Raw genomic sequence first — 27,471 nt, forward strand, 5'->3', positions numbered from 1 at the left:
GTAAAATGCAAAAGCATGGTCAAAAAGAAAAGTATTCAAACAAACATAAGACAGCCCCCAGGCAGAGGCAACGAGTCCACCTCTCACTGATTGCTTGCATATCACTCACACCTCTGCGCAATCATCACTTACCAGAACCTGACCCAGTTGCTGGACTCTAGGGATGGGATTTAGAATGTAGCCTTGGCACGAACTCCTTTCCTAACAACTCAAAAAGTAAGAAATTATTTTCAATCAATTGCTAAAGAATAAGAACCAAATATACTTAAATTATGCTAAACAACACTACAAACGAGTAACATGGAATTCATTTATCAGTTCTTTATTGCGGAGAACATTTTCAAAATGCTTGCATACACCTGAATACTGAGTAAAATGTCACCTAACTGGATGTTGGACAGCAGTGCTGTGGAATTGAACGATCCAGGTTAATAAACCCTAAACATGCCGAAAAAGAAAAATCCAGACTGCTCTTGATGGCTATGCTATTTTGTCCAGATTGTCAGAGAAAGTGAATTGACCTGTGGTAGTCGTTCTGTTTTTAAATATTCTAGTGCAAAGCTGAGGGGGTAGGCCTATACTACAATTGAAGTGAAATCTTAGCACTTCCCTTCCTCTTTTTAAGTGAGATCTACTCAAGGTTTTCTAAGGGTGTTTTCACACTTGGTCCCCCCTCCCACTTCCAGGCAATTCTCCAAAAGGATCTCAGACCCCTCAAGAGCCCCTGAAGAGAATCAAACAGACCATCAAGAGCTGGTCAAAGTTCAGTTCGCTTGAATTCCACAGCCCAGTTCACTTTTTTTAGGGCAATGTGAACACAGCCTGCCCTGGAGCTGGTTAGTTCTAAAAGGACTCGTTGCCATTTAAAAATGTACCTGGCTCAAAGATGAGCCACTTTCGTGGTACCTGACCAAAGTTACCTTGCCAACTCCTCAAAACAATGTACGTAGTATAGGCCTCAGGTCAAGAGTCCCTGTAAGCTTTCCAAGACGCACAAACGCTTCCAAAGTTAAACTTTAAGGAGGTCTCCATACTTCTCTGTAGCTCTAAGTGGGTGTAGCAAAGCATCAGGGTCCATATTCATAAAGCATCAGAGTAGGAGGGGTGATCTTGGATGAGTTTTGCCTTAGATAATGAATAAGATTATAGGCCAGGGAGGACCTGATCAATATCAGCACTGCTACTTTGTGAATACAGGCCCAGCTTAGTCTGCATTAAGCATGAGTGCATTACACATCCACGTGTTTCCCATCAAATTAGGTCAAACTAAAAATATTACAAATGGTTAATGCATTTAAATATTTATATTATGCTGAACCAAAGGCAAAGTGAGAAGTTTCTGTTCCATGTTATGCTTCTTAATGAACTGGCATTTACAGACATCTGTTCCTTTACAGTGCTTTCATTACTGACAAATATGAAAATTACCAATTAAACAGTTCTCTCCCCCCTCCCATTATAACACAATCAAGCAGGTACTCACTTTGCTACCATTTTGTATAGTATTTAATGTGTTTGTGTATACAGTGATTTGCCTAAGTAGGCCTACATTGCTTTTCAAGAGAAATATCACTAAAGTATTTGCATAATATACCAATTTGAAAAACAATCACACATATTAACCTGGTAATTACTATAAGTGTTAATTAAATGCACTGTCAAAACTAAAGTGCTACCGACGTCTGTGTTCCCACGCAAGAGCTGCCACCTTTCATGGAGCATGCCAAGAGGTGCGACACATCAGGCTGCTCCCCCCCCAAAAAAAAAAAAAAAAAAAAAAAAAAAAGCACATAACTTTTTTCAAGAAAAGGGATGTGTCTAAAATGGCACCCTATTCCCTATGTAGTGCAGTACGTTTGACCAGAACCCTGGTCAAAAGTAGTTTACTATATAGGGAACAGGTGACTAAACCAAGAGCTGGTGGAACGCTACTACAGCAAATAAAGTCCACGACAAACCCCACATTATCAGAATGTGCAGTATTCTGCACACTGCACTGACATATCTGCTTCGCATTGAATATTTAATAAGATTAAAAAAAAAAAAACATCCAAGTGGGAATGTGAATATGTTCTCTCTGTTGAAGTAGTGACATTATGAGGAAACTGATTCAGGGTCAGTTTCACAGTCCAGAGTTTGACGCTCCTCCCTGGCTGGGGCCCTCCTGTTTGACCAGGCAGTCGTCGGTCACCCCCTGGGAGGACAGCTCGGACAGCACATTTTCCAGATAGTTGGGGTCCGGGTAGCCGTGGCCTGACACGTTGGACATCATCTCAGTCTTGTGGTGGATCTCATTCCACACCACCGTGTCGGGCTCACCCGTGGTGCTAGACGTGCCCACTGTGAAGATGAGGCGCCGCGTCCACGCTACCTTCAGCAGTTCAAGCACCTGATGTGAAATAAAAATGAAATTAGAGATGACATGCTCCACACATTTATGTTTTGGATCTTCCTGAAATCAAATCCATGGAAACGTCCTTTGGGGAAAGGATATTTGGCATACCTTTGAAGTCTGTATGCAAAACAATTAAGAAATTGATTGAACTGGGACATTTTGGCATTACCGTGGTCTTATTTAAGACCCTACAATTATAGATGCTACAAAGCCAGTCTTGGTGTCATTTGAAACCTTAACATGTGCTCTGAAATATGGGTAGTGTTTAGATTAAGAATAGATGTTACGGTTTTCTTCGGGTGAAAGAGAGTCGGACCAAAATGCAGCGTGATAATTTAGATACATGTTTAATAAACGAATAAACACGATAATACAAAAACAAGAAACAGAACGTGAAAACCTATACAGCCTATCTGGTGACAAACACAGAGACAGGAACAATCACCCACGAAACACTCAAAGAATATGGCTGCCTAAATATGGTTCCCAATCAGACAACGAGAATCACCTGCCTCTGATTGAGAACCGCCTCTGGCAACCATAGACTATGCTAGACAACCCTACTAAGCCACAATCCCGAAACCTACAAAAAACCCGCATACATAAACACAACACAAAATAAACCCATGTCACACCCTGGCCTGGCCAAATAAATAAAGAAAACACAAAATACTAAGACCAGGGCGTGACAATAGATCATTAAAAATAAATGTCAAAAGTACCCCTATTGATTGTACATTCTTACAAATTTAATGAGAACTAAAAGATGAACAACTAGAAAATATTGTAATTTGACGATCTCCATAGATATCCAACAGCAAACTTTGCAAAGGTCGCACAACCGGCTGAAGCTATTTGGCAAAAGTGTGAGTTAGCGAATGAAGGTGATTAGGCCCATGTACATTTTACACATCCCAAGAATATGACTTGGTGAAATGGTGCTGCTAGCAATAGACAACAGACAGAGGAATTTATACAAAGTGAGGATATATTATACCCCTCAAATTGTCAACATATTACTAAGACATTCAGTTAGAAAATAAAGAACTTTCCTTTAAGTTAATCTGTATTTTTTATCTGTTACAGTAGAGGTATGTGCATTTGATTTCACATTGACAGTGAGAGATCAGATATGGAAATTGATTTACTTTGCAAATGTATTGGGATGCATTATCAATATACCCAGCATAACATTTACCTCAGTGTACAGTAAATAAGCATTCAATAAATTAAGTCAACAAAACAATTTGGAGTAGCAGATTTGGTTGCAATGAGTAGCAAATCAAATGAATATGGTATTGAGGAATTGGCACACTACTTCAAGGAAGACATGTCATTATTAAATCTCTCACTCAGCATTTTTACTGAAACTGCATAATCAGACTTCAGACTATTTTTTATCACATACAAGGATTGCGTAAGCAGAGCAGAGTCAGGGGGCTATGTTCATAAGAGACCAAATGAAAGAAAGCGGCCTGAAACAGAGGAACTATGTGGTCTTAAGAAACGCTTATTTTTGTATTTGATTCTGTTTGCAGAGAGTCTGTCCGTTCTGCTATAGAGGCTGTGTTAGCTGCTTACCTTTCGGCCCTTGTCGTTGTCTGGGAGGAAGCAGAAGCGAGGGAAGCCTCTACAGGTGTATGGCTGCCCCGGGTTAGGGTGCTCTGGACCCTGGAGAGAGAAATAATATTTCGTCATTTATCCAGAGCAATTTACAGTCAATGTGCATGCAGTAGCCCCGGGGAGAACAGAGAGAAACACGAGATTAGAACATTGATGTTCTAGAGTTTCCCTATTAACACCATCAACGCTTCCCTTTACCGTGACAATTGTGATGGAATCAACGCAATAGCCACATTAAATGCAACATACCGAAACAAAAACTACAAGAGATTCTGTTGTAGGCACAACGCATTGGAGTAGGATTCTATTGCCCACAACTCAGCCCATAATCTACAACCAGTGCGGCATAAACAATAAGAGCTGCAGTGGGCCTATATACAGAAAGACCATTGGCATATATGGATCTGTGCCATTTACTTTGAACTGGACTGTTTATACAGCTGTGGTCGTGAGTATATGCAGTTGTTTTGAGATCAAAGCAAGAGCTGCATGTAGCCACGTATGCATATTTTGTTCATATCCTTTGCTAGTTAGTTATTAGCCCAGTTATAGCTAAATTTGTAGTCAGCAATAGGGGAGTGATTGCTTCCAACAAGAGTACAAAGCATGTACATTTCTGGACATATTGGAAAAGAGCTTTTTTTGTCATAAAGGGGTAGTGTTGTATTTTGAGACCGGCTTGAATAAGCTAAGTAGCCAATAGGCAGAGGGTAGCATAATTTGTGTCATTCGCTGTAATAAGTGGTATGGGAATAATAATGCATTTTATTTTGTAAAGTGGTTTCTTGCATCAAACACCATAACATTTTCAGTCACCTTGTCTGAAAGACATCTGAATGGTATGGTTTCAGTCAGAAAGAACCTTAGGATAGTGGCAAGCCTCGTTTTTGTTACTGCTTCGGTGGAGCAAAAGCCTGCATGCACACCTGCCCGGACTAAGATATGCCCACCTCAGTCAGTGTGTTAATGAGTGAGTGGTGTGTGTCTCTACCTGTATCCCAGGGGGAATGCTGTAAATTATCTGGATAGTTCCACAGTCTGGGTGGCCGGGGAGGGACTGTGCGATACTATAGATCTCCATCTTGCCCTTGGGCTGAGTCCCAGTCTTCTCCCCATAGATTGTCTTGCATGACGGGCACTGGAGGCTGCCATCCTGGAAGGAGACAGAATCGCAGATTTTCTTTAAAAATGGTTACACTCAACTGATAAGGTACACCAATCTAGTACCAGGTCTGAACAACCATTTCCTCCAGAACAACTTGAATTCGTCGTGGCTTTGGCTCTACTAGATATGGCATTCAAATGTTTCACAATTTATATCAAGGGCCCTAACATGTGCCAGGAAAACATTACTCATAGCATCACACCACCAGCCTGTACCGTTGACACTAGGCAGGATGGGGCCCATGAACTCTTGCTGCTTATGCCAAATCCTGACTGCCATCAGCATGACGGAACAGGAACCGGGATTCATCGGTACAGGCAATGTTTTTCCACTGTTCAGTAGTCCAGTGTTGGTGATCACATGTCCACTGGAGCCGCTTTTTGTTTTTAGCTGGAAGGAGTGCAAACCATTGTGGTCATCTACTGCAATAGCCCATCCGTGACAAGGACCAACGAGTTGTGCGTTCCGAGATGCCGTTCTGCACACCACTTAGTTGCCTGTTTGTGGACTGCCTGTTAGTTCGCACGATTCTTGCCACTCGCCTTCAACCCCTCTCCTCAATGAGCTGTTTTCACCCACAGGACTGCCGCTGACGGAATGTTTGTCTCACCATTCTTGGTAAACCCTAGACACTGTCGTGCGTGAAAAGCTCAGGAGGTTGGTCGTTTGAGATACTGGAACCAGCACACCTGACACCAACGATCATACCATGATCAAAGTCGCTTAGGTCACTTGTTTTGCCCATTCTAAAGTTCAACCGAACAGTAACTGAATGCCTCGATGCCTGTCTGCTTTATATAGCAAGCCACAGCCATGTGACTCACTGTTTGTTGGAGTTCACAATTTTCTTGAGTGTATAAGAATATCACCATAAACTAAAATGTTAGCCTGATTTCACCATATGGGATAATCTTTATGATATGTTGTGGGTAACACTTAACTTTTAGCCTGCAGTTATCAAATCTAATTTTATTTGTCACATACACATGGTTAGCAGATGTTAATGCGAGTGTAGCGAAATGCTTGTTATAATGCTTCATTACTGTAACTATTAAGTCTTAATTTTTTTTGTAAAAATTGTCATTGCTATAAATGAGAACGTGTTCAGTCAACTTAACTGGTAAAATAAATAAAAAGCAAGTACATGCCTTTATAGTTTCTTAAGTCTTACTTTACGTTAATGTCTTTTCAGGACAATATGTGGGCTCAAGACATCAAGCCATTGAATTACATTTGAAAGTCATCATTAGGATCTCTGTGGCGCCCACCTTGGTTCCATTGTTGTACATGGCAAGCATGCAGAGCATGTGCAAGGTGTGTCCACACTTGGTGAACTTTCCCACAGCGCCGGGTGGGATGGATTGTGCTCCCTCGGACGCCACGGCGTAATCCGACGGACACGACAGCCGGTCCATACAGATCATGCAGTCCTAAAACCACAGGGACAATATATTAAAGGTGTGAAAATAGATTTAATTTCTTCCCGTTACACAGATGTCTGTACACACATTTGCACGGGCAATACATTTATGGTCCTAAAAGTAAAAGATTTGCCATTTAAGAGTTAATTTAAATGTGGCATAAACCAGTCATGTTGTCATCAGTTTGTCAAACAAAGCACTTCAAAAGACTCATGTAGGCTACCTGTGCACGTTCATCCACTCAAATAACTCAAGCATCCAAACATTTCACTGTGCAACCTCCATTTGATAAATGGAAAGAGACATGGTTATAAAACATCAAAAAGTGTAGGCCTAATGACATTCAGCGATTGTCATTCGGTCTTCACTTGAAGCCTTAAATGATTGATGCCTCCACTGCTGTCCCTGCTCACCTCAGTCAGTCATCGCTGCCTTGGCAAACAATTCTGTGCTCAACAAACCACACCGCATTTTGGAGTCCATTCGCACATTTTTCACGTAGTAGTAATACATGAGGGTGTAATAGCATCTTAGTTCATTTGCTGAGAATCTGTACCAGACCATACCTACTTTCACCCCAGGTTATGCTGTACATGTAATTACATGATAAAAAGAATGACAGGATCTGTATATGATATTATATCATGAGTCTATAAATTGAGGTTGGGATGACTTGGTGATATGGGTGGAGTATTGTTTATTAAACCGCAGTTGGCTTGTTCAAACTACTTTAGAAATAACCTGTGTTCATTTTAGAGCAATCATATTTCTTTCAACTTGCATATTGCACTTTCTCTGCAAAATAAAATGTTTCTTCAATACAAAGTGGTTTAGTATAAAAAAAAAAATATATTTTTTAAATCACCTGTGTCATATGAATGAATCATCTTCACAAAATGGTTTCAAAAGATCTGAGATGAACTATACCTGCTTTTGTTTACATATAGTTTATTTCATGCCTACCGTGATTCAGTGTACCAGAACGAGGAAACATGACTGATTCTCCTGCAAGAGCCCTTCTTCCGTGAGTGTTGAGTAAAGAGGGCAGGGAGAAGTTTTCCTAGGTACAGATCTAGTGGAAACCTAACCTTAACCATTAGTGGGGAACATGCTAAAATGACCAAAGATAAGCATCTAGGGGCAACTTCACCCCACACCAATAGAAAGAGGCGAGGGAGGAGGGGATCTTTGACATTGAAATGCGTACCTCGTCTTGAGCAGAGGCCACTTCCTCCATGTAGCGGTGAATGACATCCTCTGGTTTCTGGGCTGGGGGGGGGACAGCGGACAATGAACAGGGTTGGAGAGACGCCCACCAGACAGAAAAAAAACACACTCAGGCCCTCAATTTACAGACAGGACATACGACAACACAGGAGGGATTATAATAAGAAATTAAATAAAAAACGTTTCTTTAGTATTGCTTTTTTAAACCATTTCAGTGGAAACTAGTGGTAGCCTAGTTGTTTTGCAGTTTGCTATTGAACACATTATGTTCACCCCCCCCAAAAAAAAATTGCAATTTTATAGCATATAGTTAACACACTGGCAATTCACCGACTCATCCTGCAGATGTAGCCTACACTTCACTGCAGCTCAAACTTTTGGCCGGCTTCGTTGGCAAATCTGTACCATACAAAAGCACTGCTCAAAGATGTAACATGAGTTGACAGATTGAGGCACACAGTATTAATGCATGACAGTTGTGGATGAATGGGAGAGGAGAGGGTTAGAGATTGACACTTATGTCCACCAATGTACCAAAAGCATACTCTTCCTTAGTTAGGGGCTGATGTGTCCCAAATAACACCCTATTCACAACATAGGGCTCTGTTCAAAATCAGTGCACTATGGGGAATAGGGAGCCATTTGGGATGAAGCTTCATTGTTAGATGATGTGTGAGTATCAGTCTGTTCTGGAACAGCTACAAGGTATGTCAGCAACTCAGCATTGAGTTTAGGGGTTCTGTTTTGAGCTGCAACCTTTGTAACCAAACAGCAAGATTAGGGCCTAGTTCACACCACTGTTAGCTAATGAACACTGTCGACTGCCAAGCAACAATTACAACTCACTGATTTATGGATAGGATAGGAATGATTGAGTCAGATTAGCAAATGATTCTTACAGTGAAAGTGAGCATTGGAATGCGATAGAAGAGAGCACACGTAAAAGGAAAAATAAAAAGCTATACAAGCCTGCAGAAAATCTAAAAACAGTGCCTTTGATTCAGGTTAAGAACACAATATTTGATTTTAAAAGGATAAGTTTGATATTTTTACAATTTATTGATAGAAGGTTCCTTACCCTGAAAGTAGTGTGCACCAGGAGAAAATGTAAATCGATGGTTCAGGTTTCTTTAAACAGCCACGACAAAAAGCTGAAAGTCAATGGGAGTGATAGGGACACCGTGCAATGTCTATGTTTTTTGGCAAACCACCTTTAAGTAAAGTCAAACCCAGTAGATTTCAGTTTCCCCCCACCACTCCCATTGATTCTAAGAATTGTGTATTGAATAGTGAGATCCTAAAACTGAGTGAGAATAGGAATTACTGGCTTGGACATCTCCAAGGTTTCACAAGGCAGGCATTCGTTTTTAACCACAAGGCACATAAAAAATATCAACATGCATAACAAGCCAAATATTCTAACTTAGGGATTTGGGATAACAACGATGGAAAGCATTGGATGTGACGAAGCACAGAGCTGGATGCAAGCCAATGGGGAGTTGGTGGGGGAAGGTGGCGTAGCTACCTGTCCTGTGCTGCCTCTTTGCCCTCCTAACCGAGCTGCTGCTGTGAGTTTTGGAGCCTGCGGGCCTGCTGGTGCTGCTGGGGGGAGGAGGAACGGAGGAGGGGTGCGGGAGGGGGGCACTCGTGAAGCGCACGCCGAGTCCCACTGCTGACATCAAAATGGAGGCCATGCCTGGAGTGAGAGGGCCCCGGGGAGACATGCAGAGGGGGTGGGGTCAGTCAGGGGAGGAGAAACCAAACAGATGAGACATGGTGGATAAAGCAGTGAGTGACTAAGGGGGGGGTGACTTACTCATGGACAAGAGGGCATTATATTGGGAAGTTTGGTAGGTGCTTCCAGCTTGGTATGGCTAGATAACGTCAGATTCAGGAATAATAAGTCATCAGGATTTATATAGTAAATAACATGTGTTTGCCTAGTAAAATGTGGGCTGATATGATGAAGTGCATTTATTGCAGCTCTGTAATTGATTTCCTTTTAAAAAGGGCTATTGTTCGGTTCTGCCTCAATACTACATGGTATTGTGTAATTTTTATATTGGAGTAATTTCATGAAATGTAAAAAAATAAAATAAAAATATGCCAAAGCAAAATCTTCAGAAACTGTCAAATTAACATCACATTAACCCTCCACAAAACATTTCAGCACAAATGTGTTCCTCACAGATCATGGCTCATCAACCTTTTGAACAGTCACTAACAAAAGAAGCTGAATTGCTGTCAGTATCCATTGCTAGCCTATCTGCTGGCTCAACGGCATAGTCCTCTCAAAAAAAAAAAAGGTTTTAGCTAGCAGTTTAGCTTTTTACACAATGAGATTCTGGACATTCCTAAATAACCAGCAAAAAAAAAAAAGTTTGGATGAAACCACCACCACCACTCTAGGAGTAACGAAAATTTTAAAAAAAGTGATCTGGGCCTCCTGAGTGGCGCAGCAGTCTAAGGCACTGAGGCGTCACTACAGACCCGGGTTTGATCCCGGGTAGTATCACAACCGGCAGTGATCGGGAGTCCCATAGGCAGGGGGGGGGGGGCTTTACATGACTCATCGCGCTCTAGCGACTCCTGGCAGGCCGGGCGCCTGCAGGCTGACCTAGGTCGTCAGGTGAACAGTGTTTCCTCCGACACATCGCTGCGGCTGGCTTCCGGGTTAGGCGAGCAGGTGTTAAGCAGTTTGGCAGGTCATGTTTCGGAGGACGCATGACTCAAATTTCACCTCCCAAGCCCATAGGGGAGTTGCTGCGATAAGACAATATCAAAATTGGGGAGAAGGGGGTAAAATACAAAATAAAGTAACCCCTTTTCACTAAATCAAATCAAAATCAAAACCCCAAACACAAGACTACATTGGAAAACAAACGCCATCGTGGGAGGGCAAACGACCAGAGCAAAACAGGGCCTGGTCTGTGGAGATTATGTACAGCGATAGGCCAGCTGTCCAGAGACACACAAATTACTTTCCCACCACCGACAGGAGCTATGGTCACTGCCATGAAATCACACACAAAAAAAAATTGTAGCGCTGCTTTAATAACAGATAAACAAAAAGGTGTGCCTCTAAAATCTGTCAAGTCTATGAGATAAGCTTACTAAACCACGGTTGCTGAACAGTCCAGTCGAATGTGTAGACCATTTCTGGTGTATCAGCCGTCTTTGTTAAGACTTTAGCTTGCTATAGGCCACATATTTGGCTGAAGTTTTGCCCCCGAACAGACACACTCAGAAGATAACGTGTCAGTGTAGACACGCAACACTCTTTACTGTTACTTTCAAACCAAGGTATAAAATTCATGGAGCAGACAGTTCTGCCATCACCACCAAGAAAAACAATGCTTGATCCAAACCACTACAATTCACATTGATAGTAACTGAAAATACAGGTAGTACCACCATGGTGGACATTTGGATGAATTGCTTGGGACTGCTTTACCTGCAAGGGCTGAGCTCACACTGGTGGATCCATTCCGTTGCAGAGGGATGGCGGGGACACTGCAGCAGAGGAAACAGGAAAACAGACATTAATGAATCCATACACCATTGCTTCTGCAAACAAGTGAGAAACTGATGTGGTCGGTTCTCTGAAAGTTTGAACACACTAGATCAGGGGTCTCCAACCTTTTCTACATGAGAGCTACTTAAAATATATACACTACCATTCAAAAGTTTGGGGTCACTTAGAAATGTCCTTGTTTTTGAAATCAAAGCACATTTGACCATTAAAATATCAAATTGATCAGAAATACAGTGTAGACATTGTTACCGTTGAAGGAAACTGATGTTTTTTTATGGAATATCTACAGAGGCCCATTATCAGCAACCATCACTCCTGTGTTCCAATGGTACGTTGTGTTAGCTAATCCATGTTTATCATTTAAAAAAAGGCAAATTGATAATTTCATAACCATTTTGCAATCATGTCAGCACAGCTGAAAACTGTTGTTCCGATTAAAGAAGCAATAAAGCTGGCCTTCTTTAGATTAGTTGAGTATCTGAAAATCGTCAGTCTATTCTTGTTCTGAGAAACGAAAGCTATTCCATGCGAGAAATTGTCAGGGAGCTGAAGATCTCGTACAATGCCGTGTACTACTTAAAATTATAAACTTGGATTAGCTCACACAACAAGCCATTGGAAGACAGGAGTGATGGTTGCTGATAATTGGTCTCTATACGCCCATGTAGATAATACATTAAATAGTAGCAGTTTCCAGCTACAGTCATTTACAACAGTATCAATGTCTATCTACACTGTATTTCTGATCAATTTGATGTTATTTTAAAATGGACAAAAAATGTTTGCTTTTATTTCAAAAACAAGAATTAAGGGACCCGAAACTTTTGAACAGTAGTGTACATCCGAGGTGAGGATTTACAGATTTACACCAGTGTACACCTGTGTCACGGCTGGGGTCTGCCCCTATATGTACACCCCATTGCCGCGACAGACGTTCTCTACATCTTTGAGGCACCTCTAGCACCGTGGAGAATTGGAGTGATCCATATAGCTCACATAACTGTGGTTACATACAAAAAAGGTTGTTTCACTATATCCAGAAAATCACATTGTAGGATTTTTAATGAATTTATTTGCAAATTATGGTGGAAAAATAAGTATTTGGTCACCTACAAACAAGCAAGATTTCTGGCTCTCACAGACCTGTAACTTCTTTAAGAGGCTCCTCTGTCCTCCACTACCTGTATTAATGGCACCTGTTTGAACTTATCAGTATAAAAGACACCTGTCCACAACCTCAAACAGTCACACTCCAAACTCCACTATGACCAAGACCAAAGAGCTGTCAAAGGACACCAGAAACAAAATTGTAGACCTGCACCAGGCTGGGAAGACTGAATCTGCAATAGGTAAGCAGCTTGGTTTGAAGAAATCAACTGTGGGAGGAATTATTAGGAAATGGAAGACATACAAGACCACTGATAATCTCCCTCGATCTGGGGCTCCACGCAAGATCTCACCCCGTGGGGTCAAAATGATCACAAGAACAGTGAGCAAAAATCCCAGAACCACACAGGGGGACCTAGTGAATGACCTGCAGAGAGCTGGAGCTGGGACCAAAGTAACAAAGCCTACCATCAGTAACACACTACACCGCCAGGGACTCTAATCCTGCAGTGCCAGACGTGTCCCCTGCTTAAGCCAGTACATGTCCAGGCCCGTCTGAAGTTTGCTAGAGAGCATTTGGATGATCCAGAAGATTGGGAGAATGTCATATGAAACCAAAATATAACTTTTTGGTAAAAACTCAACTCGTCATGTTTGGAGAACAAAGAATGCTGAGTTGCATCCAAAGAACACCATACCTACTGTGAAGCATGGGGGTGGAAAATCATTCTTTGGGGCTGTTTTTCTGCAAAGGGACCAGGACGACTGATCCGTGTAAAGGAAAGAATGAATGGGGCCATGTATCGTGAGATTGAGTGAAAACCTCCTTCCATCAGCAAGGGCATTGAAGATGAAACGTGGCTGGGTCTTTCAGCATGACAATGATCCGAAACACACTGCCCGGGCAACAAAGGAATGGCTTCGTAAGAAGCATTAAGGTCCTGGAGTGGCCTAGCCAGTCTCAAGATCAACCCCATAGAAAATCTTTGGAGGGAGTTGAAAGTCCGTGTTGCCCAGCAACAACCCCAAAACATCACTGCTCTAGAGGAGATCTGCATGGAGGAATGGGCCAAAATACCAGCAACAGTGTGTGAAAACCTTGTCAAATGTTTTCTGTAAGTCTTCACCTTTGTCATTGCCAACAAAGGGTATAAGTATTGAGATAAGTATTTGGTCAACAACGAAAGTTTATTTTCCACCATAATTTGCAAATAAATTCATTAAAAATCCTTCAATGTGATTCTCTGGATTTTTTTTCTCATTTTGTCTGTCATAGTTGAAGTGTACCTATGATGAAAATGACAGGCCTCATATTTAAGTGGGAGAACTTGCACAATTGGTGGCTGACTAAATACTTTTTTTGCCCCACTGTATACCCGTAACAGATATAGTTGGTGCTAGAGGGACATGGCCAGCCAGGGGCAAAGTCCTAGCCCGGGATGACACACAGGGGGCGTCAATGTGGAAGGGGTGTCCCGGGAAGATGTCCCCGGAAGGGGAAGCGACACCCAGGACCGCCGAATCAACCGCAGAGGGAGGTGCCACATAGCAAAGGTGCAAGATGAAGCCCAGCTGGCTGCGGCACAGATTTCAGCGAGGGGCACTCCTCTCAGTAGTGCTGCGCCACCTGGGGATGTAGGCTCCAGTCCCATGGTGGCTGGCCCGCACTCATTCAGGATGCCAGGTACGTGCACGTAGAGATGCTAGATGTTCCTGAGCCCAGAGAAGGAGCTCCCGTGTAAGCCACCACTATGGGTGTTGTCCTGGTGAGAACGGACATGTCTTCACTTGAGATGTACAAGGAAAGACTGAAGGGCCAGCAGTACAGCTCATAGCTCTAGTGTATAGATGTGCCTGCCGCTCCAAGGGGGTAGTCGACAGCAGACCTGCCCTTGGTCACACCCCCCCAGCCAATCTGGGAGACGTCTGTGCTGAACGGTGGCACAATCTCAGAATCTCCACCCCACCTCAGAGTAAAGAATGACATCGCCACCTCAATGCCCTGAGGCACTGCGTGGTCACTCGCAGCTGGCGGTGGCGCTTCGGGTGCAGCCAATGGGAGTTGAACCACCATTGAAGAGGCCAGAGATGGAGCAGGCCCAGGGGAATCAGCAATGAGGCCCGCCATCAGCAAGCCCAACAGGAGTTGGCAGGTTAGGGCGGATACCACAGGCACCTGTCGAAAGTGGTCTTGATCGCCTGAACCCTTCTGGTGGACAGGCGTGCTCTCAAGAGGACTGAGTCCAGTTCCATGCCAATGAAGGCCACCCTCTGGGTGTGCGTCAGACAACTCTTGTTGTTTGCAGTAATGCCCAGCCCACCGATGTGGGTCAGGAGCATGTCTGTCTGACAAGACCTGGGTCCTCATTGCGGCACAAACCAGCCAATCGTCCAGGTAATTGACGATCAACAACCCTCAGGATGTGAGAGGTGCAAGGACAGCATCCATGCACTTGGAAAGTGTGGGGTGCCAAAGAGAGACCGAAGGGAAGAACCATGAATTCGTAAGCCGTCCCTTTGAAAGTGGATGGCACCCTTGTCCAGGAGTGAGGAGATCTCCAGCCGCAGGGTTTTCTTCAGTGGGTCGGCCACTGTGGTGACAAGAAAGCCCCTGAAAGATGGAGGCCGGCAACGGAATTGGAGTCAGTACCCCTTAAGCATTGTGGACAACACCCATGGGTACTCCACACACACTCCTCCCACTTTTCCCTGTGAGATCAGCAGAAGTGGCAGAGGAAGGGTGTGCAGACCTCTGGCGCCACGTCCCTATGGCGGTGACGATTGCAGGCTGTTTCTCCACCACACGCTGTGCCCCTCCCCGCTTTCGTTCCTCAGCATGAGGCGATGGGGCAGGAGGGGGAATCCTCCACTTGGAGGAATAGGAACCTGGTGAGGGATAAATTACCCAGTACCTCTGCAAAAAACAGTGAAGACCCATGTGGGAAAAACAGACAGACAAAATAAAATAAAAAAACAGCAACCAGGTAATGGTTTTGATTTAATGGGTTTTAAATTATGCCAACTACAATATTACCTAGCCGGTTTAATATCCAAGCAGAAAACAAAACAGCACCATATGATGGAGTAACTCCGTTAAGGAACTCCAAAGTTAATGTCTCAACGTAGTGGCAGCCCACCACGATATTCTTACATTCTGCAGGGGAAGAACAAGAAAAAAAAACCTGTAGGGTAATTAGCAGAGAGCCCGTGCATGTTAAAGCAATTCACAACATACATAGAACAAGCCGGACGGCAAGTTGTGTAAGGAAAACAGTTTGTTGCAGCAAGTGCTAATAATGCAAATAGCTCAACATAAAATTTTAAAACAGAAATAAATCTATTCAAAACAATTTGGTTTAAGTATGCATTTACGCAAACAGTCCAATTCTGATCTTTGCCACTAATTGGGCAAATTATCAGAATTGGACTGCCTATGTAGACGCATCCTCAATGTCAGAGCCCCTAACAGTAGGCTATGTTTAATTAGTGCTCGTCAACCGATCGCTGCCCGCACCTGCCCGCCCAGCATCACTACTCTGGATGGTTCTGACTTATGAATAGAATATGTGGACAACTTCAAATAAAATTGTCTGGTTAGATTGTAAACTCTCCTTCCAGACTCACATTAAGCATGTGCAGCCGTCTTCATTGACCTTGCCAAGGCTTTCGACTCTGTCAATCACCATATTCTTGTCGGCAGACTCAGTAGCCTCGGTTTTTCGGATGACTGCCTTGCCTGGTTCACCAATTACTTTGCAGACAGAGTTCAGTGTGTCAAATCGGAGGGCATGCTGTCCGGTCCTCTGGCAGTCTCTATGGGGGTGCCACAGGGTTCAACTCTCGGGCCGACTCTTTTCTCTGTATATATCAATGATGTTGCTCTTGCTGCGGGCGATTCCCTGATCCACCTCTACGCAGACGACACCATTCTATATACTTCCGGCCCGTCCTGGACACTGTGCTATCTAACCTCCAAACAAGCTTCAATGCCATACAACACTCCTTCCGTGGCCTCCAACTGCTCTTAAACGCTAGTAAAACCAAATGCATGCTTTTCAACCGATCGCTGCCTGCACCCGCATGCCCGACTAGCATCACCACCCTGGATGGTTCCGACCTTGAATATGTGGACATCTATAAGTACCTAGGTGTCTGGCTAGACTGCAAACTCTCCTTCCAGACTCATATCAAACATCTCCAATCGAAAATCAAATCAAGAGTCGGCTTTCTATTCCGCAACAAAGCCTCCTTCACTCACGCCGCCAAGCTTACCCTAGTAAAACTGACTATCCTACCGATCCTCGACTTCGGCGATGTCATCTACAAAATGGCTTCCAACACTCTACTCAGCAAACTGGATGCAGTCTATCACAGTGCCATCCGTTTTGTCACTAAAGCACCTTATACCACCCACCACTGCGACTTGTATGCTCTAGTCGGCTGGCCCTCGTTACATATTCGTCGCCAGACCCACTGGCTCCAGGTCATCTACAAGTCCATGCTAGGTAAAGCTCCGCCTTATCTCAGTTCACTGGTCACGATGGCAACACCCATCCGTAGCACGCGCTCCAGCAGGTGTATCTCACTGATCATCCCTAAAGCCAACACCTCATTTGGCCGCCTTTCGTTCCAGTACTCTGCTGCCTGTGACTGGAACGAATTGCAAAAATCGCTGAAGTTGGAGACTTTTATCTCCCTCACCAACTTCAAACATCAGCTATCTGAGCAGCTAACCGATCGCTGCAGCTGTACATAGTCTATTGGTAAATAGCCCACCCATTTTCACCTACCTCATCCCCATACTGTTTTTATTTATTTACTTTTCTGCTCTTTTGCACACCAATATCTCAACCTGTACATGACCATCTGATCATTTATCACTCCAGTGTTAATCTGCAAAATTGTAATTATTCGCCTACCTCCTCATGCCTTTTGCACACATTGTATATAGACTCCCCCCTTTGTTTTCTACTGTGTTATTGACTTGTTAATTGTTTATTCCATGTGTAACTCTGTGTTGTCTGCTCACACTGCTATGCTTTATCTTGGCCAGGTCGCAGTTGCAAATGAGAACTTGTTCTCAACTAGCCTACCTGGTTAAATAAAGGTGAAATAAAATTAAAAAAGCATCTCCAATCCAAAATTAAATCTAGAATTGCCTTCCTGTTTCGCAACAAAGCATCCTTCACTCATGCTGCCAAACCTACCCTCGTAAAACAGACTATCCTACCGATCCTTGACTTCGACAATGCAATTTACAAAATAGCCTCCAACACTCTACTCAGCAAATTGGATGTAGTCTATCACAGGGCCATTCGTTTTGCCACCAAAGCCCCATATAATACCCACCACTGTGACCTGCATGCTATCGTTGGCTGGCCCTCGCTTCATATTCACCACCAAACCCAATGGCTCCAGGTCATCTATAAGTCTTTGCTAGGTAAAACCCCGCCTATTCTCAGCTCACTGGTCACCATAGCAGCACACGCTCCAGAAAGTATATTTCACTGGTCATCCCCAAAGCCAATTCTTCCTTTGGCTGCCTTTCCTTCCAGTTCTCTGCTGCCAATGACCAATGAAAGAATTGCAAAAAAATTTTTTTTTTAAATTGCTGGAGACCCATATCTCCCTCTCTAACTTTAAGCACCAGCTGTCAGAACAGCTCACAGATCACTGCACCAGAACATAGTCCATCTGTAAACAGCCCATCCAACTACCTCATCCCCATACTCTTATTTTTTTTTTTTTGCTCCTTTGCACCCGTATCTCCACTTGGACATTCAGCTTCTGCACATCAGTCCAGTGTATAATTGCTAAATTGTCTATTTATTGCCTTACCTCTCTAATCTTCTCATTTGCACACACTGTATATAGACTTTTCTATTGTGTTATTGACTGTATGTTTGTTTATTCCATGTGTAACTCTGTGTTGTTGTTCAGTCGCACTGCTTTGCTTTATCTTGGCCAGGTCGCAGTTGTAAATGAGAACTTGCTCTCAACTGGCCTACCAGGTTAAATAAAATAAAAATTAAATGTAAAAAAATCAGCGCATAGAGTTACTCAAGTGGGTAGTATAAATTGATAAGCTGCTAAATTAGACAACAATGACTGTTCAAACAAAGCCAACATACCTTAAGCCATTGCCACTGGTAGGGTAAGACAGTGGAGGTCCAGGGAACTGACTTGCGGAGGGTGTCGGGGGCCAGGGACCACCCCACGCCATTCCCCCCACAGAAAGAGGCCTCCTGGGGTAGGGCGAGTACACCGAGGTGGGGTGAGCTCCAGCCGCCCTGCTGGGGCCCTGGAAGCTGGGCCGGCTCAGCTGCCCAGAGGAGAAGGAGTGGCGTGAACGGCTGGGCATGGGGCCAGTGCAGCTGTGGCTCAGACACTGGTGGCAGGAGCAAGCCGGGCCCGAGTGGATGACGGAGGCGCCAGACGCCAGCGGGTAGGGGAAGTTACCCTGCCGTCGGACCTGCCGCCTGAAGCCTGTGGCCTTGTTGACCTGGGCCAGCGCTGTGAGGTCCACTATGTAGTTATAGCCATGTGAGGCCATATCCGCAGTGGCCTGCCGTGCCAGGTAGCTGTGTTCTAGTAGAATAGAAGTGCGAGTCTCGTACGGAGTCCATCCTCCTTCGTCATTTGCCCACTCCCAATATACTCCGCTACCCAAGCCTGAGGACTGGGCAAACAATTGACGGCGTACAGACCGCGTTTTCCCTGGAAAGATAACACAGTGAATTCATACTTAGAGGTAAAGGTGCCTTGCACAGAACATTTTGCAGTAGACGTCACATGTCAGTGAATGTCTAACTGTGTATTATAGTCTAGTACCGAGTGGTGTGCCTTCATAATGTCAGCTAAGCATTACACTCCACATCCTGTGCTATTGAGAAGACTTCCTGCTGTTTTTCTCCCTTTTCCTGGACAAGTTTGTATCACAGGCTGCAGGTGTCAAAGGACATTTGGACTTGTCCAATCCGCCCCACTTTCCAACCAAGAGACTTGGCTGTATCACTGCCTACTATCCTGTCTGTCACGTTCGTTTTCGAGTTAGCCAGCTACCCAACTAGTTACCCAAAGAAAACATTGACATCGCTGGAAAACAACAAGACTGTTCGCTATAGATGTTAGCAAGATAAGCAATGCTATTATCTTTGGTTTTTGGAGGCTAACTACAACAGCTAGCTAACGTAAATTAACTAACGATGCGCTAGCTAGGATACAACAAAGCTCGAAAGCTTCAGTTAATTTGTAAATGTAATAACTAGCTACTGTTAGCTAGCTACATCACACACACACACAGTGCCAGTGGCTTAATTCCCTTACCTGTATCTTGGCGGAACTGGTTCAAGCTTGGTATGTCTATGAGATAAGGCGACAAACTGGGATCGGATTGTCCTAGGCTGATGCTGGTGGAGCCCGGACCCCCACCTCTGTGTCCCCGCGGAGAGAAGTATTGTTCGATATAGCCGCTCACCTGGCCGCTATATGGTCGCCAGAAGCCAAGATCATCCTGCCATTCCCATACAACGACCATAGGCTGAGATTGTCCAGGTGCTACCAATGTCGGTGTAGAGAGAGAGGGTCCATTCCTAGACCCATTTATCCCCACACATGAGCTAGAGGCAGTAGCCATATTTTACAGATAGTAGCGATACGTCAAATTCAGTAAACGATAGAAAAAGCTGATGCTAGCTAATTCAGCTAACGTAGCAAGCTAGGCTAAGAAGCTAAGTCAGATGACAAAACACGTTTTAACACTTTGCCAAACTACAGGACACCCTGCAGCTACCCTATCAATAAATTGTAGCGATCAAACCTAACTAAGTTAGCTAGCTAGCAAAACATCTTCAATTTGCAAGATGTAGCTAAAGTTAGCTTGCTTGGATTATTAAAATGACCCATTTTTACAAGACTGATTCGAGGTCAGGCGGCAAACACTCAAGCAAATTGTTTAAAAGCATTTTGGCAAACCTTGCGAAGCAATAAATCTTTAGATGCGGAAATATATTGAGCTATGCTAGCTTACAAATCATTGCATTCCAACAAACTCAAACTGGCTAGCTACGCAAACCACAGATAAACCAAACAGTCGGAACAATCGTTGCTTGGCAAATGACGACATGCGCACATCATTGTATTTTTAAAGCTCCAATGCAGCCGTTTTTACCTCAATATCAAATAATTTCTGGGTAACAATTAAGTACCTTACTGTGATTGTTTTCAATTAAAATGGTCAAAAACAAACACAAATAGCAATTTCTCAAGCAACAATTTAGCTAGGACTGCTGAGAGTGGTGAGGGGAAAACTGACAACTAGCTGTCATTGGCAGAAAGCTTTGGAACTCTCTTTCTTATTGGTCTATTAACTAATTTACTGCCTGGTGATGTCACTACACAGGCCAAAATTCCATCCCACCAAAACAGGCAGACATTTCATGTGGCCTTTTCAAACAGCACTTAACACTAAAAGTGCATTATCATAATTTCACAGTATTATTTCAACCTCAGTGTTGAAATATATATAAAACAAATTATGTTTTTGACGGCACTGGAGTAGTAACTCTGTTGCCCTTTCAAACCTCAATGATTATATACTTTTAATTTCTCCATGATACCATGACATTGTGAAGGAAACAATAATACGAAAGTAGTAGGTTTAAACTTTCTATTGAAATTTTTTTTGTACACTTGCATTCATCACACACAAAGTCACTGCAGTCCTATAAAAGTGCAAGGCAACACATTTTATTTCAAAGGCCTAAATGGCATTAAGGTACAGCATATAAATACTGGTGAATCCAGAGATAGCTGTTACAGGATAACACAGACCATTCTTTCTTTAACACACGTTACATTCATGTTGACTTTAAGATATTTTTTACTTAGCACAGATGTGCTACAAACATAAAAGCCTAGCTGAGAAAATCTCAACTCCACGTACAAGTACTCAGCAAAAGAAAAGCCATGAGGAGTTTTACAAAATATGAAAATTTGTCTTAGATATAGTGCTATCACCTTGGGTTATTCCTACCACGGAGTATACCGGTACGCACACCTGAAGGTGAACATATTTCAGTTGATATACTTTGAGTTACATACAGTAGTAGTTAGTGTTGTAGAGACATTTGATTCAGTACTTAGATTACTGAACATTGTAATTTACATCCCTGCACATGATGTTTGTTTTTAATCTTCAAAATAAATAAATAAATAAATCATAAACAAATATCTGAATGTTGTAAAGCCAGATTGATCCAAGACATTTGTGCTGTAGTTACACCCCATAACATGATAGATCAGACAAAAATAACCTAAAATGGTGAATACTTCAATGATTGTAAATTCCATAAGCTTAGTGCCATAACATAACCCCAGTCGGTTGGAATCACTTTTCTTTTGTAGAGCATTTTGAAAAAGGTGTATCAAGAAAATACCATCAGTGCTTGTGGGGATGAACAACTGTATATAAACACTAGATTTCTGATGCTAAGTATTGGCCAATGAGAGGCTTTGAAGCCACAAATCGGCCATATTGGCACTCCTCAGAAGAAGCAGTCCTTCATTGGTATTCAGTATTTAAATTAAAATGTTTCAAGGACAAAATTACATGTATTTAAGTATTTATTTTGTTGTTGTAGTGGGGACAGTAACAATGTCTTTCTGTATTTTGTTTAGCGCACATAATATCATTTAAAAGTATGCATTAAGTTGTCTATAATAGAATAAACATGGCTAGAATGAATGCAGACATTAATAAATGCATTTATAGAGCTTCCAAAATATTTTTTTTTACAACGGTGGAGGAGTAATAAAATGGAGGCGCAGTGGCTTCAAAGCAGCACTCCCTGCCTGTCATCTAGTGTATATAAATCATTGAAGGAAACAAAATGAAAGAAAGCACTTATCTTGTAACAAATTATGCACAGATTAAATTGTTCCTCCTCACATTTCCACCCAAGCCACCATTTAAAAACATATCCAAACCTATATTTTCAGTCAGTAAAGTTTTTAAGCATTAGCACTCGGGCAAAGCTGAAACTTGGTAATACGATTATAAGTATTGGTTTGATAAAGTCCTCTCATTATGTCCTCTTCCTGTAGCAGAGTATCTGTTTTCTTCTCTTCTAGTATTTCACCTTCCCAGGTACTTGCCCATTCACTCCACTGTAGTCCACCATGTACATGGGCCATTGCTAAATGTAGACGGAGACAAAGCAAAAGGAGGATAAATTAAGAGAGAGCATGAGGGAGATCAGTTATGCCGTTGCAGAAGCAAATGATGGCCCATCAATTACACAACCTTATTAGTGCCTTTTACAAATGCCTTTAAAACCTACAAATATAATATGAATGTATAAATAAAGTCAACTGTATCAAAGTATCAAATCAGAGCATTTCCGTTATGTATTTTTGATAATGAAAGGGAAAGGGGGACACCTAGTCAGTTGTACAACTGAATTAATTCAACTGAAATGTGTCCACATTTAACACAACCCCTCTAAATCAAAGAGGTGTGGAGGGCGGCCTTAATCGACATCCACGTCTTCGGCGCCCGTGGAACAGTGGGTTAACTGCCTTGCTCAGGGGCAGAACGACAGATTTTTACCTTTATCAGCTCGGAGATTTGATCCAGCAACCTTTCGGTTACTGGCCCAACGCTCCTACCCGCCAGGCTACAATAACCACTAAATACTGTACAACAAACTGTTATATAATAGCTTTATTAGTACCACATACCATCACTGGAATCTGATTGGTTGATACCCCTGACTCAGAGGGTAAGGACACTCGGCTGCTCTCCAGGACTCTTTTGCGCTTGCGTCGATTGGTAGAAACCTCTTTCCCTTCTTAAACCACAAAAACAACATAACCGTTTTGGAAGCACTTCTAAAACACATGTGTCCTTATGGAATGCATTACTTAAAACAAAAAAAGAAATTGGCTACTGTATAACAATCCTTACCTGTGTTGCATGTTTGGGTGCATATTTCCGCAAAAGGCCTGTAGAAAAGAAAATGTATTAAATATGCATTTCAATTCTGTAGATGGACAGAGAAGGGAGCCTGGCTTTTGCCCAAGAGTGAGTCTTTCTATAAAAATGTCAATATTTTCTACAAACTCCAGATTCATACAATTATTACACTGACAAAGACACTCACTGTAGCTGGCTCTTGATGTTGATGGTGATATCATTTCGGGCTTGAAGGATCTTTTCCAGGCGGACTATGTCGTAAGTGTTGGGATTTCGGAAGGGAATATCATCCGGAAGGCCAATAACTTCAACAGAGTCGGGACTGGCACGGATCAGCTTGTATGGGACTATGACGGAGCGGTCCAGGCCCAGAGCGTCACCTGAACATTAAGCTATTCAGTCAGTTTGGGCCAGATTTGAACTCCCAATAAATTAGAATTTTAACTAAGTTTGCATTGCATTGCATTGATGTCAATGGGAGATAAAGTGAATATTTAATTAATGGGAGATAAAGTGAATATTTAATTTATGTGTAAATTGGGATTTACCCCTTCAGGAATAAATCACTAGAAGTTTATACTTTAACTCAATTTTTTTAGTAAGGCTTATATAGATAAAGCAAATTGTACAAATGGAGGATATACACTGACCATATTTCTGGTTGAAGAGTTCTTTCACTTGCTCACGGAGGATCACTTTCTCCCCCATGCGGTTGACCTCCTCGTCATCTGTCGGTTCAGGAGGAGAGGAGTCAAACAGAATTGGTGGGGACAGTTTAGCAGATGTTACAGTGCCTTCAGAAATTATTTACACTCCTTGACTTTTTCCACATTTTGTGGTGTTACAGCCTAGTTTACAATGGAATAAATTGAGATTTATGGGCATTGGCCTACACATAATACCCCATAATGTCAAAGTGGAATGATGTTTTCAATTTTTGTACTAATTAATTAGAAATTAATAGCTGACAGTGGTGTAAAATACTTAAGTAAAAATACTTTAAAGTACTACTTAAGTAGTTTGTTTGGGTATCTGTAATTTACTTTTTATACTTTAGATAACTTTTACTCCCCATCATTCCTAAAGAAAATAATGTACTTTTAACTCCATACATTTTCCCTTACATCCAAAAGTAGTTGTTTAATTTAGAATGCTTATCAGGACAAGGAAATGGTCCAATTCACACACTTATCAAGAGAACATCCCTGGTCAACCCTACAGCCTCTCATCTGGCGGACTCACTAAACACAAACGATTGATGTCTGAGTGTTGGACTGTGCCCCTGGCTATCCGTAAATTAAAATAACAAGAAAATCATGCCGTCTGGTTTGCTTAATATAAGGAATGTGAAATGATTTATACTTGTACTTTTACTTTTGATACGTAAGTATATTTGAGCAATTCCAATTACTTTTGATACTTAGGTATATTTAAAACCAAATACTTTTAGACTTTTACTCAGCTAGTATTTTACTGTGTGATTTTCACTTTTACTCGAGTCATTTTCTATTAAGGTACCTTTACTTTTACTGAAGTATAACAATTGGGTACTTTTTCCACCACTGATAGCTGAAATGTCTTGAGTCAATAAGTATTCAACCCCCTTGTTATGGCAAGCCTAAATAAGTTCAGGAGTAAACATTTGCTTAACAAGTCACATAATAAGTTGCATGGACTCACTCTGTGTGCAAAAATAGTGTTTAACATGATTCTCGAATGACTACCTCATCTCTGTACCCCACACATACAATTATCTGTAAGGTCCCTGAGTCGAGCAGTGAATTTCAAACACAGATTCAACCACAAAGTCCAGGGAGGTTTTCCAATGCCGTGCTAAGAAGGGCAGCTATTGCTAGATAGGTAAAAATGTAAAAAGCATGCATTCACCATGAAGCCAATGGGGACTTTAAAACAGTTACAACGTTTAATGACTATGATAGGATAAAACTGAGGATGGATCAACAACATTGTAGTTACTCCACAATACTAACCTAATTGACAGAGTAAAAAGAAGAAAGCCTGTACAGAATACAAATATTCCAAAACATGCATCCTGTTTGCAACAATGCACTAAAGTAATATTGCAAATAATGTGGCAAAGCAATACACTTTTTTCCTGAATCCAAAGTGTTACGTTCGTGGCAAATCCAATACAACACATTACTAAGAACCACTCTCCATATTTTCAAGCATAGTGGTGGCTGCATCATGTTATGGGTATGCTTGTAATCGTAAAGGACTAGGGAGTTTTTTTCAGGACAAAAAAGAAACAGAACGGAGATAAGCACAGGCAAAATCCTAGGGGAAAACCAGGTTCAGTCTACTTTCCACCAAACACTGGGAGATTAATTGACCTTTCAGCAGGACAATAACCTAAAACACAAGGCCAAATCTACACTGGAGAGGCTTACGAAGAAGACAGTGAATGTTCATGAGTGGCCAACTTACAGTTTTGACTTACAGTACCAGTCAAAAGTTTGGACACACCTACTCATTCAAGGGTTTTTCATTATTTTTACTATTTTCTACATTGTAGAATAATAGCAAAGACATCAAAACCATGAAATAACACATATGGAATAATGTAGTAACCAAATAAGTGTTAAATTAAAATATATTTTATATTTGAGATTCTTCAAAGTAGCCACCCTTTGCTTTGATGACAGCTTTGCACACTCTTGGAATTCTCTCAACCAGCTTCATGAGGTGAATGCATTTCAATTAACAGGTGTGCCTTGTTAAACGTTAATTTGTGGAATTTCTTTCCTTCTTAATGCATTTGATCTAATCAGTTGTGTTGTGACAAGGTAGGGGTGGTATACAGAAGATAGCTCTATTTGGTAAAAGACCAAGACCATTTATGGCAAGACCAGCTCAAATAAACAAAGAGAAACGACAGTCCATAATTACTTGAAGACATGAAGGTCAGTCAATGCGAAACATTTCAAGAACTTTGAAAGTTTCTTCAAGTGCAGTTGCAAAAACCATCAATGATGAAACTGTCTCTCATGAGGACCGCCACAGGAAAGGAAGACCCAGAGTTTCCACTGCTTCAGAGGATAAGTTCATTTGAGTTAACTGCACCTCAGATTGCAGCCCAAATAAATTCTTCAGAGTTCAAGTAACAGACACATCTCAACATCAACTGTTCAGAGGAGACTGCGTGAATCAGATCTTAATGGTAGAATTGCTGCAAAGAAACCACTACTAGAGGACACCAATAATAAGAAGAGACTTGCTCGGGCCAAGAAACACGAGCAATGGACATTAGACGGTGGAAATCTGTCCTTTGGACTGATGAGTCCAAATTTGAGATTTTTGGTTCCAACCGCTGTGTCTTTGTGAGACACATAGTAGGTGAACGGATGATCTCTGCATATGTGGTTCCCACCATGAAGCATGGAGGAGGTGTGATGGTGTGGGGATACGTTGCTGGTGACACTGACTGTGATTTATTTAGAATTCAAGGTACACATAACCAGCATGCCTACCACAGTACTCTGCAGCGATACAGCATCCCATCTGGTTTGCGCTTAGTGGGACTATCATTTGTTTTTCAACAGGACAATGACCCTAAACACACCTCCAGGCTGTGTAAGGGCTATTAGGAAAGTGATGGAGTGCTGCATCAAATGACCCGACCTCCACAATCACCCAACCTCAACCCAATTGAGATGGTTCGGGATGAGTTGGACCACAGAGTGAAGGAAAAGCAGCCAACAAGTGCTCAACATATGTAGGAACTTCTTCAAGACTGTTGGAAAAGCATTCCCCATGAAGCTGGTTGAGAGAATGCCAAGAGTGTGCAAAGCTGTCATCGAGGCAAAGGGTGGCTACTTTGAAGAATCTCAAATATATTTTGATTTGTTTAACTCCATTTTGCTGCAGGGGCAGTATTGAGTAGCTTGGATGAAAAGGTGCCCATTGTAAACGGCCAGCTCCTCAGTTTCAGTTGCTAATATATGCATATTATTATTAGTATTGGATAGAAAACACTCTAAAGTTTCCAAAACGGTCAAAATA

At 42.2% G+C, this 27,471-nt stretch overlaps 2 protein-coding genes across 6 annotated transcripts in view; both read right to left on the bottom strand.

Moving 5' to 3' along the window:
• Positions 1–1,289: 1,289 nt before the first annotated feature.
• On the bottom strand, positions 1,290–20,789 carry dtx2 (deltex 2, E3 ubiquitin ligase). 2 transcript variants are annotated; one of them, XM_024393601.2, is made up of 9 exons: positions 19,800–20,789; positions 18,605–19,190; positions 11,286–11,344; positions 9,357–9,527; positions 7,812–7,873; positions 6,452–6,613; positions 5,010–5,171; positions 3,977–4,066; positions 1,290–2,389 (listed from the first exon to the last, which is right to left on the bottom strand). In XM_024393601.2, the coding sequence occupies exons 1-9, from the start codon at positions 20,107–20,109 to the stop codon at positions 2,123–2,125; spliced, it is 1,869 nt and encodes a 622-aa protein (XP_024249369.1). In that variant the 5' UTR covers positions 20,110–20,789; the 3' UTR covers positions 1,290–2,122. The 2 variants fall into 2 exon arrangements, with proteins under 2 accessions (XP_024249369.1, XP_024249370.1); XM_024393602.2 differs by lacking the exon at positions 9,357–9,527.
• A 410-nt stretch (positions 20,790–21,199) lies between these two features.
• Positions 21,200–27,471, bottom strand: part of gtf2ird1 (GTF2I repeat domain containing 1) — a 55,910-nt gene continuing 49,638 nt past the window's right edge. For all 4 annotated transcript variants that reach the window (XM_024393599.2, XM_042309635.1, XM_024393600.2 and 1 more), the window contains 5 exons: positions 24,099–24,176; positions 23,636–23,828; positions 23,440–23,477; positions 23,214–23,323; positions 21,200–22,669 (listed from right to left, as the gene is read on the bottom strand). In XM_024393599.2, the coding sequence (XP_024249367.1) occupies positions 22,601–22,669; positions 23,214–23,323; positions 23,440–23,477; positions 23,636–23,828; positions 24,099–24,176 (488 nt within the window). In that variant the 3' untranslated portion in view covers positions 21,200–22,600. The remainder of the gene's footprint in view (positions 22,670–23,213; positions 23,324–23,439; positions 23,478–23,635; positions 23,829–24,098; positions 24,177–27,471) is intronic.

Source organism: Oncorhynchus tshawytscha, linkage group LG30, assembly GCF_018296145.1.
Source record: "Oncorhynchus tshawytscha isolate Ot180627B linkage group LG30, Otsh_v2.0, whole genome shotgun sequence".
Classification (NCBI taxonomy): domain Eukaryota; kingdom Metazoa; phylum Chordata; class Actinopteri; order Salmoniformes; family Salmonidae; genus Oncorhynchus; species Oncorhynchus tshawytscha.

What these genes read in the sequence shown, in the direction of transcription:
- dtx2 (XM_024393601.2), bottom strand. Translation starts at nt 20,109, where the DNA reads ATGGCTACTGCCTCTAGCTCATGTGTGGGGATAAATGGGTCTAGGAAT. An exon ending in ACCAGTGGCAATGGCTTAAG is followed by an intron (nt 11,345 to 18,604) that starts GTATGTTGGCTT and finishes CCTCTGCTGCAG; the next exon opens with TGTCCCCGCCATCCCTCTGC. An exon ending in TGTGAGCTCAGCCCTTGCAG is followed by an intron (nt 9,528 to 11,285) that starts GTAAAGCAGTCC and finishes CTCTCACTCCAG; the next exon opens with GCATGGCCTCCATTTTGATG.